Source organism: Ostrea edulis, chromosome 7, assembly GCF_947568905.1.
Source record: "Ostrea edulis chromosome 7, xbOstEdul1.1, whole genome shotgun sequence".
NCBI classification, from domain to species: domain Eukaryota; kingdom Metazoa; phylum Mollusca; class Bivalvia; order Ostreida; family Ostreidae; genus Ostrea; species Ostrea edulis.
Window position 1 is genome coordinate 4,504,485 of NC_079170.1, and position 19,311 is coordinate 4,523,795.

Sequence of the window (19,311 nt, forward strand, 5' to 3'; positions counted from 1 at the left end):
GTCCATTATTGTGGTTCACCCCCCCCCCCCCCCCTCCCCGAGGACCACATTTGTGATATGATTAATTATGACCTTCTCGTTCTTTTGAAGAAGAAATTTCCTTTATATCTCCATGTAAAACTTTGACCCCTGATAAGGCCCTACACAAACCCAAGGAGGCCATGGTTTTAACAAACTTGTATCTATACTATATCAGAAAACTTTTACCTCAATCTCATTTTTTCTTGCCCAGTGGTTTTTGAGAGATATTTAGCTCACCTGAGCTGAAAGCTTAAGTGAGCTTTTCTGATCGCTTTTTGTCTTTAGTCTGTCCGTCTGTCTGTCCATCTGTCTGTTAAACATTTACATTTTCAACTTCTTCTCCAAAACCACTGGGCCAATTTCAACCAAACATGGCCAAAAGCATTCTTGGGTGAAGGGCTTTCAAGTTTGTTCAAATGAAGGGCCATATCCCTTTCAAAGGGGAGATAATCACAAAATCGCAAAAATAGGGTGGGGTCATTTAAAAATCTTCTTCTCAAGAACCACTGGGCCAGAAGAGCTGAAATTTACCTGAAAGCTTCCTGACATATTGCAGATTCAAGTTTGTTCAAATCATGGCCCCCGGTGGTAGGATGGGGCCACAAGGGGGATCAAAGTTTTACATACAAATATATAGGAAAAATCTTTAAAAATCTTCTTCTCAAGAACCACTGAGCCAGAAAAGCTGATTTTTACATGAAAACTTACTGACATAGTGCAGATTCAAGTTTGTTCAAATCATGGCCCCTAGGGATAAGATGGGGCCCCAAGGGGGGATCAAAGTTTTATGCACAAATATATAGGGAAAAACTTTAAAAATCTTCTTCTCAAGAACCACTAAGCCAGAAAAGCTGAGGTTTACATGAAAGCTTCCTGACATAATGCAGATTCAAGTTTGTTCAAATCATGGGCTCCGGGGGGTTGGATGGGGCCACAATAAGGGAACAAAGTTTTACATACAAATATATAGGAAAAATCTTCTTCTCAAGAACCACTGAGCCAGAAAAGCTGATTTTTACATGAAAACTTACTGACATAGTGCAGATTCAAGTTTGTTCAAATCATGGCCCCTAGGGATAAGATGGGGCCCCAAGGGGGGATCAAAGTTTTACACACAAATATATAGGGAAAAACTTTAAAAATGTACTTCTCAAGAACCACTAAGCCAGAAAAGCTGAGGTTTACATGAAAGCTTCCTGACATAATGCAGATTCAAGTTTGTTCAAATCATGGGCTCCGGGGGGGGGGGGGGGGGGGTTGGATGGGGCCACAATAAGGGATCAAAGTTTTACATACAAATATATAGGAAAAATATTCTTCTCAAGAACCACTGAGCCAGAAAAGCTGATTTTTACATGAAAACTTTCTGACATAGTGCAGATTCAAGTTTGTTCAAATCATGGCCCCCAGGGGGTAGGATGGGGCCACAAGTGGGGGAGGGGGGTCAAAGTTTTACATACAAATATAGGAAAAAGCTTTTAAAATCTTCTTCTCAAGAACCATTGAGCCAAAGAAGTTGACATTTACATGAAAGCTTTCTGACATAGTGTAGATTCAAGTTTGCAAAGGCTAGTTTGGGCCATAATAGGGACTAAGGTTTTACATGCAAATATATATGGAAAGTCTTCAGATATGGGCCAAGGTGACCAGGTGAGCGATGTGGCTCATGGGCCTCTTGTTAAATGACCCACCAATTTTTGCCTTTTCTTGATTATTTTCCCTTTGACTCTTCATTTGAACAAACGGTACTGCCACTGTGGTCTAGAGATTAAATCGCACGCCCCGCATGCTGAAGGCCGGTGTTCGAATCCTGGCCACAACAGATCTAAGTCGTTAGAACAGGTAGTGACAGTTCCATCGTCAAACGCTCGACATCAGGTGTGAATGTCACGGGTCCTCGGAGATGACCTTAAAAATGGATGTACCATGTCACAGTACATTGTAGGTGTGGCATGCTAAAGAACGCTCACTGCTCAATGGCCTTAAAGGGACTGATTCACGATTTTACCCAAAATTTTGTTTTTCACTTTTAATGATCAAAATCTACTGTCTAATGTGGTTGAAAGATTTCACATGAAAATTAAGGTGATACATCATCACAGAAGCTCATTTTAGAGAGTTTATTATTTGTTTTGTAAACAAAGATTTGCGGTATGCTATTGTTTACGAAATTTTCAAAAGAAATGGATATCTATCTAAGTATTATTATATCTTTCACATTTCAAGCATTTTTGGGGTGAAATGTGTCATCTAAAAGTTAAAATGTGTGACTATGCAGAATTAAGATGCATTATATTACAAAATCAATATTTCACTTGTTTGTTTGTTTACATAAAAAGACTCGAGTCTTTGTTTACATAACACATATTTAAGGCTAAAATATTACTTTTATTCTTGCATTCAGAAGGTCAAAATTTTGGCTGTCAACATTAAATGAGCTATATTTCTAATGTTTAACATCAAATCGTGAACCAGTCCCTTTAAGTGCCGAATATAGGTCTAAATTTAAATTTTAAACAAGATTCTATCAATCATTTGAACAAACATGAATTCCCTTTACCTAAGGATGAATGGTAGCAGTTTTGATTGGAATTGGCCAAGTGGTTGTGGAGAAGAAGATGATAATGTAAAAAGTCAATAACAGATAAATTTCAATTGGAAAAGTTCACTTTGTATTGTGTATATTGGCCTGGATAGTTCAGTGTTCAGAGCACCTGCCTATTACATATGTAATACAGGGGTCTCGGGTTTGATTCCCGGTCCAGTCAAACCATTGATATCAGTCTGGATAGTTCAGTGGTTAGAGCAACTGACTAGTAATACAGGGGTCTCGGGTTTGATTCCCGGTCCAGTCAAACCATTGATATCAGTCTGGATAGTTCAGTGGTTAGAGCAACTGACTAGTAATACAGGGGTCTCGGGTTTGATTCCCGGTCCAGTCAAACCATTGATATCAGTCTGGATAGTTCAGTGTTCAGAGCACCTGACTATTACATATGTAATACAGGGGTCTAGGGTTCGATTCCTAGTCGAGTAAAAACCACTGATATCAATCTGGATAGCTCAGTGGTTAGAGCACCTGACTAATACAGGGGTCTGAGGTCCAATCCCTGGTCCTATCATATCGTGGGAACGAAGGGCCTTGGATTCGATCCCCATTGTGACACCGGTTCAGCCATATCTTCTTTTCCTTCCCATTACATTGACATGTATATAAACATGTAAATATATCACAAACTATCCTTGACAATTCAGTTTGATATGATTACACTTTGTTTATTTTGTAGGACGGTGGAGATTTAGATAAGTGGTGTGATGTTACTGATGGTAAACAGAAGACTGCGACCTTGAATCTGAAGACCTGTGATGAAGACCGGACATTTGGGGTCACTCTCTGTTACAGTACTACAAATCTAAGTAAGTACTCAGTAATAATGTAAGACTGAACTCTGTATCATGTTTATCTAATATATACATTGTAAAATCAAACACATATTGAATTAATTCACAAACAAAATAATGTTAAACTCACAAACACAAGTACATGTTACACATCACAAACAGAGGACTGTAATGTACACAGGGCTGTAATTAACACAGGGCTGTAATGTACACAGGGCTGTAATGTACACAGGGCTCTAATTAACAAGCTGATGTAATTAACAAGTAGAAGGAATTAACACAGTGCTGTAATTTACTCTCTGATTAGACATGTAATTAACACTGTGTTGGTAGATGTAATTAACACTGTAGAGCTGTGTAATTAACACTGTGTTTATAGATATTGGATTTTCTTCACTTTAGCAGTGCCATGCTCAGCCACAAAGAGGTTGTCTCTGATGTCCACACATAAACCTAATGGAAGCTTTAAATCACAGTGAATGTAACGGAGGAACTGTCCGTCCTGATCTAGGATGTGGATACGGTGATTGTCAGGGTCTGCTGTCAGGATGTGACTCTGGCTGTCTGTAGTGATGCCGACTGGAGTAAATGATTGCTCGGTATTAGAGGGATGACCAGTGTATCTAAATCGGAGTTTTCCTGACTGATTGACCACCACTACTGCACTAGCTACACAGTCAGCCACACAGATATCCAGGTTCTTGTTCTCACTGAGGTATTTATAGTTATATAAACCACCAGATGAGTAGAGAGGACGACCCTGATCATCAAACTGAATGCTTTGTTTCTCTGTGGAGCCGGAGTAACGCACGACTTTGGATTGTGTTTCATCATCACTGTCCATGGTAACCAGGAGGTCGTTACCCGCGGTACAGCAGACATTGCGAGGTCTCCACCCCTGTAGTGTGATCACGGTCTGTATCTGTTTATTCTTAATTAAGTTTATAGTTTTAGTTTTATAGTCAGTATAAACAAGATCTCCGTCCCGTGTCACTGCTATGTCTGTTGGTATTCTCCCTGACTTGTTTTGTATTGATGTCAGTAATTTACTCTGGAGGTTGAGCAGCTTCATGGTGTCGTTATTCCCGCATGTCCAGACTTGATCTTCACTCAGACAGCTAACACTGTATAGTCCGTCTGTATACCCAGTGTCTATGGTGGCGGTGAGGCGCGGCTCATCAAGCAGTGGTTTGACTGGAGGAGACGATACAGCTTCTGCTGACTTCATTGTGTCGCCATGTTCTGTGTTAATGGATAATGGCGACAGAGAACCAAACATTTCATTCAGCTGATCTTTGTTTATTTTCTGAGGAGAGAAACTCGGTAATGTAACTCGGACTTTAGGCGGTAATGTTCTAAATTGGGAATTCCTAGATTTGTAAGTAGAGGTTAAGGAGACGTCATTGGATTTTAGGATTGATTTCAAGTCGGACATGATCTGTTTGAGTTCCGCCATTTTCTGTGTGATTTCTTCTGTATTTTTATTTAGCTCGTCCAGATGTTTAGTTTTCATCTCCGCAATGGCGGATTTCTGTCGGTTGACAATGGCGGTAATCTCCCGGTGTAGGATTTCTCCTTGTTCATCGGCATCTGTCGTCAGTTTCCCGTATTTTGTTTCTAACTTGGCTTTCTCGGTTTCGACATTAGACGCCATTTCTTTATATCGCGGGTAAATTCTTGTCTCGAGTTCTTCTAGATCTTTTTGTAAACTTTCTGTTTTAGCGCTGAACTTTTCCAGAATATCTGATACATCGTGACCTTTATGTTTTCCAAATAAGGCGCAGGTAGAACAGACAGGAACGCCACATTTTTCACAGTAAATTTCACAGTGTTTATCGGCGTGGTCTGGACATTTTGGGTAGTTAGGAGTAGACTTTCTGTGTAAAAACGGCACGACATTGTGTCTTTTAGACGAGTCTGAGAGATGCTTTACTGCACAGTTAACACAGAGATTTATATTACAAAGTTCACAGTGACTCTGTAGGGGGACAGTTTCACAGAGGTCACACAGTAGGACTTCCTGAGCACTGCGCCGGGGATGCATTTCTGATGGCGGGATCACACGAGAACTTTACTGTTGATTAAATAAAACCGGAATTTCATTTCAAGATGTTGACAGATTAAAACAATTAACGAAATATAATTATAGTATGATATAAAACACAGCAGTCATTACTATAATAATAATTTAGTCTCACCTTAAAATCCAACATGGCCTCCCTGTTCTTTCGACCTTCCGTCTAGTCCTGAGAATTAAATACCTGTGCGGCGTGTCAGCCTGTATACACTATCTACGTGTTATCGCTTGAGTAAATATATAGTTTTAAAGTTTGCTTTGACCTAGTTTATGTTGGGTAGTTTTGCTAACATTTACGATTAGCAATATCCATTGGGGGGGGGGGGGGGTTGGTTCATGCAGTAGACCTCCGTTTTGGTACTAAATACATATTTGTGTTTTGATATACTTTTTTCTGTTGTAGAATGAGTTGAGTGGAATAATGAACCTCCAGATGTCTATGTACACATGTATGAATAAACTGTTGTACTCGCGCATGCGAGCTTATCCTATATTATGTGTTCGAGTTTTATTTCCTTAATGTTTTAGGATTTGTTGAATTAGTGCAGGGGCGGATCCAGAAAGTTTTGAAAGTGTGGGGTCAAGGCGCCCCAGCATATAATTTCCCCCTATGTACAAAGTCAGTATACCGGTAGAGTTTCCCCCTGGTCGGGAAAACCGCCCTGGTATAGAATTTCCCCCCTCCGGATTTCGTTTGTTATAGTTTAATGAAATAGATATGCGCTCATCAATATTACGACATTCATAAAACAAAGGAATATTTTTTGAGATGTTGAATTTGGGTTTACTCGCTGAAAACTTTGAAATGCACATTGTAAATACAAGGTCTAGGTCAATATCATTAGGATTTTTCTTAAAAGGTCGACTAATAGATATACAATTAAAATATCTGAAAAGTAAAATATATGAACTGCACAAATAAAAGTAATTTGTTCTCGTTTATTTAAATTTAAAATTTAAAAAGCATTAACATGCCAAGAAATTCTTAGCAAAATCTCCTGTATAGAAAAACCGTTATAAATCAGTGACCACAATTAAGAGATAAACGACGGCTATTATTAATCAGCATGTAATATGGTCCTATTGAAACCAAGGAATTCAAGACCGGGGAGGATTTCTTGGCATGCTTCTCCCCAACTTCACTATTTCAAATGTTAGATACTAGAAAATAACGACAAAAGCTTGAGATGTCTGAATACATTTTGATATACCATTACACGTTTTGAATAATTTCCTTTTTTTTTAAATACACAAGATCCTGCTCAAAATTTTTTAAAAAAAGATAAGAAGAATTCCTGGGTTTAGATAAGCAAGAGAATTCTAGTAATAGAACTGGAAACGGATACATAGCTAAAATGTAAGAAGAGGGGGGGGGGGGAGGCGTACTGTCATTTAAGAGGAAATTCTATACTGGGACGGTTTTTCCTAGGGGGAAAATTGGGCCCGGTTTAATTCTTCCTCGAGGGAAATTCTATACCAGGCCCATCATCTATCCCGGGCCCGTTTTTACGGAGGGAAAGTCTATGCGGTGGGAAATTCTATGTTACAACACCGGCACTATAGTGAATTACAACAGGGATTATGAAAAAGAACTTCCTTCCAGTGATTTATTATACGTTCTGGGGTATATAGGAATCACTCTGTTCGTCCGTCTGTCTGTCTGTGCAGATTCGTGTCCGGGCCATAACTTCTTTGTTCTTTGACTTAGGCATACCATATTTGGCACACGGGTAGATCACCATGGGACGATGTGTCATGTACCTTCATGACCTCCATATAACCTTGACCACAAGGTAAAAATTAAAGGTTTTTACAATGGATACGTGTCAGGGCCATGACTTCTTTGTTCTTTGACATAGGCATATCATATTTGACACATGAGTGTTTCACCATGAGACGATGTGTCGAGTATTTTATGACCTCTATATGACCTTGAACTTTGATCTGAAGGGCAAAATTGTTTATAGGGTTTTAACATAGTCATACCATAAGACATGGGTGTAAAACCATGAGACTATGTCATGTACATTCATGACCTCTTTATGACCTTGACCTTTGATCTCAAGGTCATAATTATAGGTTTATGCCATGGATTTGTGTTCGGACTATATCTTCCATTTTCTTCTACAAAGGCATACCATATTTTTACACTCAGGAAAGAGGTAATTTATACCTATTCACAACACCCTTTGGGAGATTGGGGTAAGCGGGGGGGGGGGGGTATTCTTAGTGAGCATTGCTCACAGTACATCTTGTTTCATAATGATCTGTTTGCCGTTATATGGCGGATCCAGAGGGGGTCCGGACCTCCACCTTTTTTTTTTTTTTTTTTTTTTTGCCGCGGAACAAAAATTTAAGGTATTCAATTTTAACGAACTTTGAGTCTAAATGATATGAAAGGTGGATACTTGCATCATTCAAATTTATCGACAACAGTTTATCATTTAAGGTAGCTCACTACACTAAAATTTTATTTAATGGCTCGTTAATACACTTATGAAGTATGGTTTCACCATTGAAAGAATGAAACAAGCTTTCAATTATTTTATATGATTTTTCTGTAATTTTCCCCGGAATGGTAATAAAGGTGTTTTGTTTGCAAATAAGAGATTCTTGAGTCCACATTTCGCTGTGATTTGGTGTTTGATATGAATATCTGATAAAACATGCCTAAAAGATTCAGATATAAACATTCTATTTTTTTTAGAAAAATATCTATGAAAATTTAAAACGCTATTTGCTAAAATAAAATTTAATCTACGAATAAAAAATCTTCAAGAAACATGTCAGAAAAGATATATATCCAAGAAATATATTGTAAAAAATAATTGAAACGAATATATTAAATGTTAGATATAATCACTATATTCAAACTGGGGAAAAAAGTACCGATCCCGATCAAATTTGTTAGAAATCGTTAATTTAATTATATTGTTGCTGATTGTATGCACTGTTCATCAAGAAATTAGTTTCCTTTATAAAGGACAAGGTACGGTTTTAGCCAAAATCTGCCCTGAGAAGAAAATTCACCAAAATACTAAATCTGGTATTTGAGAATGTGCCATTTATGAAAATGACCACTGTTATGCTTTATCTACCATATCAGCTGTAATATATTCAACGGAAAACTCTATATTAAACTGACGACGTCACCATCAACTTCTCTACCGTACCGGTCAATTTGACCGGTGGCGCGTAAAAACAGGGCAACGCAAAAGGAGTGCCTCTAAATCTTTGAAACTACGATCATAAGATATATGATCCATATATCATATTTTTGGAAATTTACTCTATTTTTGACTATGTAAAAATCAATAAAGTAAGTAATGCCATTAAATAAAAAAAAAAAAGCATTTAAAGTGAAGGATGGCTTCGTCTAAATATGACGCAACGCTTTTTCGCAAGGTCATTTCCCCCCTCGATATGATTTTTTTTATTTTCCTTATGAATTCAATATTTTTTATATTTTTGAAAAGCATATATTCCCAGCTTTCAGAAGATATAAAAATTATTTTTAATGCCTGGCAAAGTTATAAGAAAATAGCAATTTTTTGCAAATGTACGTTTTCTTACGATTTTATTTCTCAATGTTTAAATATATAGGCGTTTTACCTATATTTATATATGGAAATAGGGAAAGTAAATACAACCTGTAAAAGTAGAGGGAATTTCCTTTTTGATGGGCCCTTATTCGTGTTATAATTCTCGGTAGTTTTTATATTACGATAAAATGAAATTGTGACATGCTGCGCGGTTTTCTTTAAAATTAGCGACAAAACGTCGTCGCTAAAAGCGATCGACGCGCGTCGCACAAAAAAGTGGTGAAAACTATAAAAATTTGTATTGTCCTCTTAAATTAGTAAATTCAGTACCTTTTGATACAATAAAACAATATACACATATGTATGAAATAATCAACCAGGTATTTTCTGCTTTTTTAAAAAAAGCATAAAACGAATATTGGTATATAATAGTTACACAACCTACATGTAACTTCATAAAACATCTATTGAGAATGTTACATCGGCAGAGTAAATAAAAAAAAAAAAATAAAATAAAATACTTTAATTTCAGATATAAACTTTATATTTGTTCGGAATAATAATAATTTGACAATGCATCAAATTCACTCATGGATGCCATCGTATTACATCCGAGATCCTATGTTGAGTGCGCGAGACATTCGAGGAGTTCCGATTGAGGAATGTGCTACACGGGCAGATGAAAACAACCTATGGTCTCGCGCGAAGTGAGCGGAATGAAAGAGACGTATCCGGTAAATATCATTTATCCGGAATGCTAGTGCGCAATGGCGGCAATAAACAAACGAAGCTAAGCGAAGACGTTGAAGGAAAAACTTCTTTCTTTATTTATTTCTTACCGTTATAATAGATCAGTGAAAATGATGGACAACGATCAATCGCATAAATCCCATGAAGAATACAAAACTGAAAGTAGGGCAAACAGATCTCTGGACATACCAGAGCTGAGGTGAGATAAGGTAAGTATAGGGCTAATCTAAGCTGATGTTATGAATGAAATGCAAGACTTAACCCAGCCTACTGGTTTCACAATACCATTACATCGAAATGATCATTGTATTTTCGTACAATCCCGTTTCAATATTGACATAAATGCTTTAGATATAAGACATTGATTTGGGGGAGTGGACATCGGGGGGGATGGGTGTAGGCTAAAGTGTTAAGATGAAAATGGGAGGCTCAAGGGATGTTATCAAATTTATCAGATATAGCATGTATACCAGAACTAGTAAACACAGTGAGAGGTGAAGATAACAAACAGTGATTAATCTCAGTTGGGCAAACACAGACCCCTGGGCACACCAGAGGTGGGATCGGGTGCCTAGGAGGAGTAAACATTCTCTGTCGACCGATCACACCTATGTTGTTGGACTGAGAATGTTGTTACTCACTCTTAGTGGATTAACTAACATATAATACTAATAATATACTATCCGTTAGCACTGTCTCTTGCTGTTCTGACATTGCAGTTTAGTGTAATTTACAGATACAGTTCAACATATAAACTTTATATTTATTCTCTATACATGATGTATATGTTCATTCTACATGAGGCTGAAGTGGATATATTTTTAGCACCAACTCTTGCTGCCTCTTGTTGATGTATCAAGCATCTTATATATTGCATTAGGGATAACACACATGTATCAACTGGGTACTAATGCTTACATATAAAAATTGAAATATACTAATGAGTGTATTACTCCAAGAATTACTCTTCACTTTAGTCTAGTCAATCTAGCAAATCACCTCAAAGTAATTGCAACAGAAACAAACTCGACGGAATTTGTTAAACAAAAGCGTGATTAACAACATACAAAAAATCGGACAATGGGAAATATTTAAAATTTAGACTTAAGATTGATCGATCCTCATATGATGTCATAGGTTTTTGCAAAAATCTTAATAAATTTAACTTTGCACATGATAGAAATATATCTTTTTAAGGAATGCTATTCAATGGATATAGTAAAATATCTGGTAAACTAATAATACTGAAAAAGTTTATATTTTCCATAGATAATCAATTATTTATGATTTTAAAAATGTTGTTAAGGGCAATAACTCCTGTGCTGGGATTTCCTATACAGGATGTCTATTATACATTGGTTTCCCTAATATCCACAATTAATCTATACATATTTATGAATTAGCAGTTATTTTAAAACTGTTGATATTTAAATTTTGTCATTTCAACAAGTTTTTATCTATTTTTATTATTCTGTTTAACGAAAATGTGTGATTTTCTGATGTTGATGTATACTTCTGTTTTTGTATGTCTGACATCTTTAAAAAGGTGATGACATATACATTTTCTTTGGTTATTAATTGAATTAAACTATATTGAGTAGAAATTAATAAAGTTTTTCCACTTTTAACCATTAATATTGATAAGTCACACGAGGATGGAGCTACCTTAAATGTTTTAGTAAACCATCGATATTTTGTGGTGTTTACGGCACGCCGTACACGTAAAGGGGAGTAACTTAACTGTGACAGTCATCGGAATAAAGTTATACACGACAATCTAAAGTGCATGTAATAAAAAACGCGATTAAACAGCTTAACAGTTGTATTAAAAAGGTGATTTTAAAACCTTCTATATACATACAATATTGCTCAGCATCTTATATTCTTTGCCGACTTCCATTCCCGGGGAACTTTCGCGAATAAAGCTTCAAAATATTTTGTTTGACCCTCTACTGAATTAATTTTAATTATAAAACACAATATTTACTTTAGAAGTTATGAATAATCAATTATAAATGAAATCTTAAAGAATTAGTGTCAATTTACAAGGGGGAATTACAGTTGTTAAAAAAGAAAGTATGGAAAGCCATTCGGATTAAAAGTTTCAGTTATTTTGTATCTTCATCATTTGAGCAAGCGTTTTGTATTAAAAACTTTTATAAAACTAAGTAAGTAAAGTATTTTTGCTTTTCTTTTTCAAATTCAGGTTTGGGGAGTCATTCATGGGTAATAATAATGATAATAAAACATTGATAATATAAATAATAAAAATCAATGTAAGTAAACACTTGCGCATAGTATCATGATTTGATGTAAAATCGAGTAGTTACTCTTTCTAATTAGTCTTGGGCTCACGACCTGCGGAACCATATATCCTAGCAGCATGCGAACAGCGCGCTAGACCGCCCGACCATCTATTCAAGACAAAACTTGTTTTCGATGACGATGGAATTTTCGCCACGCTGGCACACGATCATTGAGAATGGAAATGGGATTATTTATCGTAAATTCAAGAGGATCATACAACATTAATGCACATTGTGTTTGAAATGTCTATATATAAAGCACAGAAATAGCAACGAACACTGAAATAAACATAACTGCCCTAAGGGACGAAATCAATGTCGGATGAAAATTTAAATTCAATTAGTTAGGGGGGGGGGGATGAAAACTCCCGCAAGTTTCTGTCATCCGACATCGATTACACTTTAGCGGAAAAAGGAAAAGACAAGCGACTGTTGAATACCACATAATATTTAAAACATATTAATGAACATTTAATAGATTTAATGTACACTTTCATTTGTGAATAAACAGTAGAAAAGGTATACAGAGGTATACAGAGTGTTATTTATAATCGTACGTTTCTTTTCTATTTATTCGATTAGTTTCAACATTTGTCATATTAAGTTTTAAAGCGGGGGGGGGGGGGGGGGGGGTTCTTGGTGAAAACTGTGTGAACTTAGTTTTTTGTAAATGCAAGGCAAATTGTGACACTAGCTGTTGTACTTGTAAAAACATGGACTGAACTGTACTGCAATTACTCAAATGATCACTTATATAATTATCAGGCACGTAGCAATAATGGCTCTACACCTTTTATCATTACTTGCAAAGTTGATAAATTTTTACGTACAGAGGTCGATTTTTAGACAGATTGGTTGCCCTCCCTCCTCTTTTTCTTTTTTAAAAAAAAATAGCATTGTCGTGAACTGTACACAGTGGACGTGTAAAATTGAACTGAGAGAACAAACTTACCCCCCCCCCCCCCACCACCACCACACACACCATCAAGGATTTTTATAACTTTGGATTAAAATTTACTTGTCAATTTTCAGGCAATATTGTGAAATTATCTTCACACACCCCTTTTTTGTACGATGCTGCGTGCCTGATTCATTTGCTTTTAATTCTATGTGTCCATTGTTTTTTAAAACAGATTCTCGGTATTAATTGCACAATAATTTGGATAGAACTAAACATCAAATACGGCTATAACCCCCCCTCCCCCCTCTTTCCCAAACACTAGAACTTGACGAAGTGCACGTATTAAAGATTTCTTTATAAAATCGAAGAAACTGAACCTTGTTTCGTCATAGATGTAGTACAAACTGTTAAAACTCAGCTTAATAAAGAATTTGGTAACGTAAGCTTTACTATACACTGTTTGTTTTAAAATACTACATGTATTTATGTGAAACATAGGACCGGAATGGTAAGCGCGCCTCCAACTTCCGATGTAAGGGGAGTAACTGCAAAAATGTCGGTCATCTTTTACAGACCATTTTTGAAGGGGCACTTGTTTTGTGTTAACAGTTTGTTTTAATGTATAAATCTTCATGTGGTAACTCATATATGCCTAATGGACAGGAAAAAGTATTTTCTTCCAAAATCCAGTTTTTAACGATTTTTGTTGGAAAATGAAGATTTCAGCCCAAAATTCGGCAAGGGAAAATAAATATTGGTGCAGAAAAGTTTAGTTGTGCATTTGGAAGTTTTATTCTTAAATTTATAAGATCAATGTCATCTCTTCTATAAAACAGTCATTTCCTATCATTTCCAGTTTTTCACTATTTTTGTTTCAGAAAAAGGTAGGTTTTCCTACCTGAAATGGTATTTTTCATATATATTGCCAATAATCTATATATCTTACTTGTTGAGCAGTTTTTAAAATAAATCCTAACTTCATTTTTTTTATTGGTAGACTCAAATGTATGACAAAATGTGGGTTTTCTTCTTAAAATTTCAATCTTTAACAATTATATTAAAAAAAGCAAGATTTTACCCAAAAATTACAATCAAGGAAAGAATATATTCTGCTGTAAAAAAAAATAATCGAACATTTCCAGGTTGAAATTTGAGATATGAAACTTATTTTTACTGTATGTTACATAAAATGGACATTTTCTTCAATTTCCAGTTTTTAGCGATTTTCATGAAAAAACACATCCTTTTACCCCAAAATTCCAATTTTCCCATGGAAATACAAAAGCCGATTTTTAATATGTTGTTTGCATGTGTTTTCTTGCATGAATAATCAAAATTTCATTTCTGTTGCAGTTAGTTTGAGGTTTTGCTCATTTTTGAGCTAGATTGACTAGACTATGGGTATTGTCTGTGAACTGTAGATCTACCCAGATTTAATAGATTCAATAAGAATTGAAGGTCAAAATCATGGTGGTAACACAAAGCCACTAAATACAAGATGTTCGAGGCTTGTTAAATGGAAAAAAATTATGAAAATGATAGTCTCCAACAATATCTACATTTAACTCATATGTGAAATCTGACAACATTTTCAATATTCAGACAGATGGAAACCAATGTAATTCAGACGAAAAGGGAATGCAACTCAAAATACCAAGGAAAAACAAGAAAGGCCATTGTGAATCAGCAGCTGATGTCCTATACAACCATCCTTCCATGACACATGCAATGGGAAGGTAACAGCTAAGTATATAAATTGATATTAAAATCCCACACTCGTTCCATATAATGTCCCTTGAACATTACAAGTATTTACTTATTCCAAATACATGTACATAGTTTAAAATAAAATCAGAAATTCTAACATTTTTTTTCTTTTAAAGTTTAATTTCAGGAAACAAAGCCTACCTGAAACTTCAAAATGACGTTTCCAGAAAGCTAAAAATCAACAAAAAATGGCTAGTATTGTAACTAACACCTTACAACCCAGATTTCATTCCACTGAAAAGAAAAGGGGCAGAGTAAGAAGTTTTTATTAATGAAAGATAAATATATGCTGAAACATCTTAAAAGATATATTGTTAGCTCACCTGAGCTGAAAGCTCAAGTAAGCTATTTTAATCACCTTTTATCTGCCGTATGTCTGTAAACGTTACACATTTTCATCTTCTCCAGAACCACTGGGCCAAATTCAACCAAACTTGGCGTACATCATCCATGGGTTAAGTTTGTTGAAATGAAAGGCCATGTCCCCTTCAAAGGGGAGGTAATCACAAAAATGTAAAAATAGGAGGGGAGTCATTTAAAAATCTCCACAAGAACCACTGGGCCAGGAAATTTCAAATTTACATGACAGCTCTCTGACATAGTGCAGATTCAATTTTTTTAAATCATGGATCCGAGGGTAGGGTGGGCCTCAATAGGGGATAAAGGTTTTACATACAAGTATATAGAAAAAATCATTTTAAAAAATATTTCTTGAACTATTTAAGCTAAGGCTTTTATATTTTGTATATATACATTCTTTAAGAAAAGTTCTTTCATGTGATGTAACGGTGTTCAGTCTTGAGACTTTGACCTGGAAGTTTGACCTACTTTTGATAAAAATCTGACCTATTCAATGCAAGGTGAAGATAACGAACAGTGATCAATCTCATAACTCCTAAAAGCAATACAAAATAAATAGTTGGGCAAACACGGACCTCAAAATATCTCAACTATTTAAGGTAGTGATTGCAAGGCATCACGTGGTTTATTCATGTAGTATCTAAAAAGAGGCTATTTTCGCTTGCGATCCCGGAATACGGCAAGCGCTTAAACATCAGTAATAATGACAGACGATGGACACAAAAACTTGCAGCTAAAACCAAGCACAGGGTAAAGTGAAAATATGTTTAGAACTATAGGAATGAAATACAATACAAATGAAAAATTCTTTATGTAACTAATTATCTTTTAAATAATAGTCTTTAGGCCCTAAGTCTCCAAAATGCATATACCCCCCCCCCCCCGTTAATTTTCAGTCTTACAGCATGTAAATTTAATTCACAAACCACTAGGCCTATATTAAAATAATGATATGCTATGAATTTCATAACATGTGTATGGTGTTAGTACACATAAATCTGGAATACTAATATGTAACGTGGATGTTAAGAGAAATCAAAAAGTGTGTATTCTAAAAAGCAGCACTGGCTGTTATCTTTTTCTCAATTTATATCACTTACTCTTTTTGTTTCAATCTTAAAAACCATCTGAAATACATGTACCATTTATTATGGAAAGTCGACAAGAGGGGATACCATGGCAACCGTAGCGTCACAATTCGTGAAAACCATATATTATATTATAATTTCACAATGAGTTACAGTTATTGTCAACTACAAAATATGTAAAAATAAAAAAAAATTCATAGATTCATTAATTTTCAATGACCCATGCAATCACTACCTTAAGATAGAGCTTTCATATTTTGTATAAAGATTTCTTATGGCAAGATCTTTTGTATAATAATAATAATAATAATAAGACCTTTATTTAACCAGGATTACATATTTAGCGATAACGCTAGTTTTCAATATGGTCCTGCATATAACATACATACAGACATATATTAGTAAAATAAACACAGATTAAAAGAAGTAGAATACATATAAACTTAAGAAATAATTATGAATGTAAGATAAATAGAATACAAAATGAAGCTTAAAAAGTATGGTGATAATCTCTAAGATAATTTCTCTTAAAACACGCAACACTCGTTGAGTTTCTTATGTTTTGACTCAAGGCATTCCACACTGTGCTCCCTGAAATGCTGAAAGATCTTCTATAATATTCTGTTTTTGCCCTGGGTATATACAAAATATTTGAATAAGAATTTCTAGTTTGCCTCTGACTGACTTCTGATACATATTTAAAAACATTTAAATAATCTGGCATTAAACCATGTAAAACTTTATACACTAAAATGACTTTTCTATAGACAAAGTAATCTGATAGAGGCAACCAGTTAAGTTCTGTAAACATGACATTAGATGGTGTTTCAAAATTTCTGATGTTAAGAATTACCCTTGTATCATACCATGATCAATTACCTTGTGACCTTGGTCTTATCCAGAACAGCAAGATCATGTCAATCATATTGGTATTGAGGCATTTCTGTGTTATGTGAATTCATTTTCAGTAATGTTGTGATCCTTTTGGGCTCATATAGGCTGGGGCCACAATATGGGATCAACATTTTTCATGGGAATAAAGATTGAAATCTTTTTAAAATCACAACAACTTTACAATGGCAGGGCCGAGGTTACCCCGGTGAGCGATAATGCTCTTTTGTACTGTTTACGATGCATGTATTTAAAATTTATCATGGGGTATATTTGCATTTATTTTTTCAGAAATTTTGCATGTCCATGTCTTGGAAGGTGACAAGGTGGGAAGTCAATAGATGCTTACCAGATCAGATGCTTGCAGAGGATACTGGGGATAAAGGCAGAAAATGATGAAAAAAAGTGGCAGACAGGGCGGACATGAATGCAATAAACAATGAGCTGAGGAGACGGTGATGGAACTATATAGGACACGTGCTATGGAGGGGAGGTGACAATGACAGTGAGATGGCGTTAGGTTGGACACCAGAAGGGAAGAGGGCATTTAAGAGACCGAAAACAACCTGGAGAGGAACAGTAGAAGCAGAAAGAAAGATTGCAGAATGAAGAAACTGGAATGAGATCAAGATGGTAGCAATAGAACAGAGTGGATTGGAAAGAGTCTCAGCCCCATGTGTTTTGGCATGGAGAGAACTAAGTAATGTCTAGATTGTTGGAGATAGGATGACCAGGAATATGAATGGATGTGCTGGAAACTGTACTAAGACCCTGATGTATTTGGATAGATTTACATACCATCCTGATTTTGCTATGCAAAACTTGAAAAAAAATCCTCAACTCATACTGTAGCTGACATTGTACTTATTAATATCTCAAATGAACATATTTTTAGACATACGATATCTATACTACGGAGTCCATGTACATTTACACAATGGATAATAGGTTATGATATATGTGTGGAATCTTTTCCTATGGTATGCACATGTTAGCACATTAGTTTAAATGATAATGTATATCTTATGACTATGGAAGAAAATGTGTTGAAAACAGAATATGTGTCTAGAGGAGTTGTTGCCCTTGAATGTAATTCATTATTTACATGGGGTTGAAAAATAATCCAGCACACAATAGTACTAAATGCATTATGTTAAAATACATTTATGAATGGTATAAGTGATACTGTAAATTACAGATTAATACACTTTGTGAAATCATATTATTGTTATGTTTAATAAATTACAAGGCTGCACATTTGTACATTTTACAATATAATATTCTTCACTGTGGTATCAAATTCCCTTAACCTAATTTAAGAGTTACATAGTCATTAACAGCAAGTTAATTATGATATGCTATGTAGTTTGTCAAAGGGCATTAGCTGTGAAAGTGATGACATCCTTTTTATTAAAAATTTCTCAATCGTGGTGCATTGAGTCGTTGTCATAATAGATACAACACCTCTGTATATATATTTTATTTCTATTTCATACAGGAATATGAGGAAGACCAAATTTGTGTATTTTTTAATTCACCGAAATTAAATCGCCAAATAACTATAGAAAATAATGGTTAATAGATAATGTTTTATTTTTCTCATTTTGTTTTTCTCATTAAAGTACATTTATTCACGTCTTGTCCTGAGGAGTATCGACTTATTTCACATCACACAGATTGGTCTAGTGTCTAAAAATAGAAACTTAAGTTTATATACCGTGTCCAAAATATAAAAACTTAAGTTTATACAGGGTGTCTCAAATATAGAATTTTGTCTTATTTGACATCACTCAGAGGTAGGTAGGTATAATGTAAAAGTAAAGTAAAGTGAGTTTTATTTAAAGTCGGCACTATATACATTGATTTGTCAAATCAATCACAAGCTCTGTAGAGCTTTTTAACCGACTATCACAAACATTCATGTCAAGGTCAAAGACACATAGCATGCATGTACACATATACACAGATTAACCATATGGAGAAATTCTAACCACTTTATTCATGAGCTTGATATCAGGTGATCTTAAGGTTATGAATATTCATTAAGTGCGTAACTTTATCAGAAATTATTTTACCGCGTACATTTAATTGTAATCATGGTGTAAAAATTAATTTTTAAAAATTGAAAAGTTTTGACAACACAATATTTGAAACACGAGCTGAATTTAAAAACAAAATATACTCCCCGGCACGTACATATTTGTCC

The 19,311-nt window shown here is 35.1% G+C and overlaps 1 protein-coding gene and 1 long non-coding RNA gene across 2 annotated transcripts; one reads left to right on the top strand and one right to left on the bottom strand.

Annotated features, from left to right (window-relative positions):
- Positions 1-3,468: 3,468 nt before the first annotated feature.
- LOC130047686 (E3 ubiquitin-protein ligase TRIM71-like) lies at positions 3,469-5,796 on the bottom strand. Its single transcript, XM_056143071.1, has 2 exons — positions 5,622-5,796; positions 3,469-5,497 (listed from the first exon to the last, which is right to left on the bottom strand). The coding sequence occupies exon 2, from the start codon at positions 5,465-5,467 to the stop codon at positions 3,797-3,799; it is 1,671 nt and encodes a 556-aa protein (XP_055999046.1). The 5' UTR covers positions 5,468-5,497; positions 5,622-5,796; the 3' UTR covers positions 3,469-3,796.
- A 3,831-nt stretch (positions 5,797-9,627) lies between these two features.
- On the top strand, positions 9,628-17,487 carry LOC130047705 (uncharacterized). The gene is made up of 4 exons (XR_008796530.1): positions 9,628-10,001; positions 14,602-14,735; positions 14,883-15,020; positions 17,397-17,487. It is a non-coding gene; the product is annotated as an uncharacterized LOC130047705 (long non-coding RNA).
- The last annotated feature ends 1,824 nt before the right edge of the window (positions 17,488-19,311 follow it).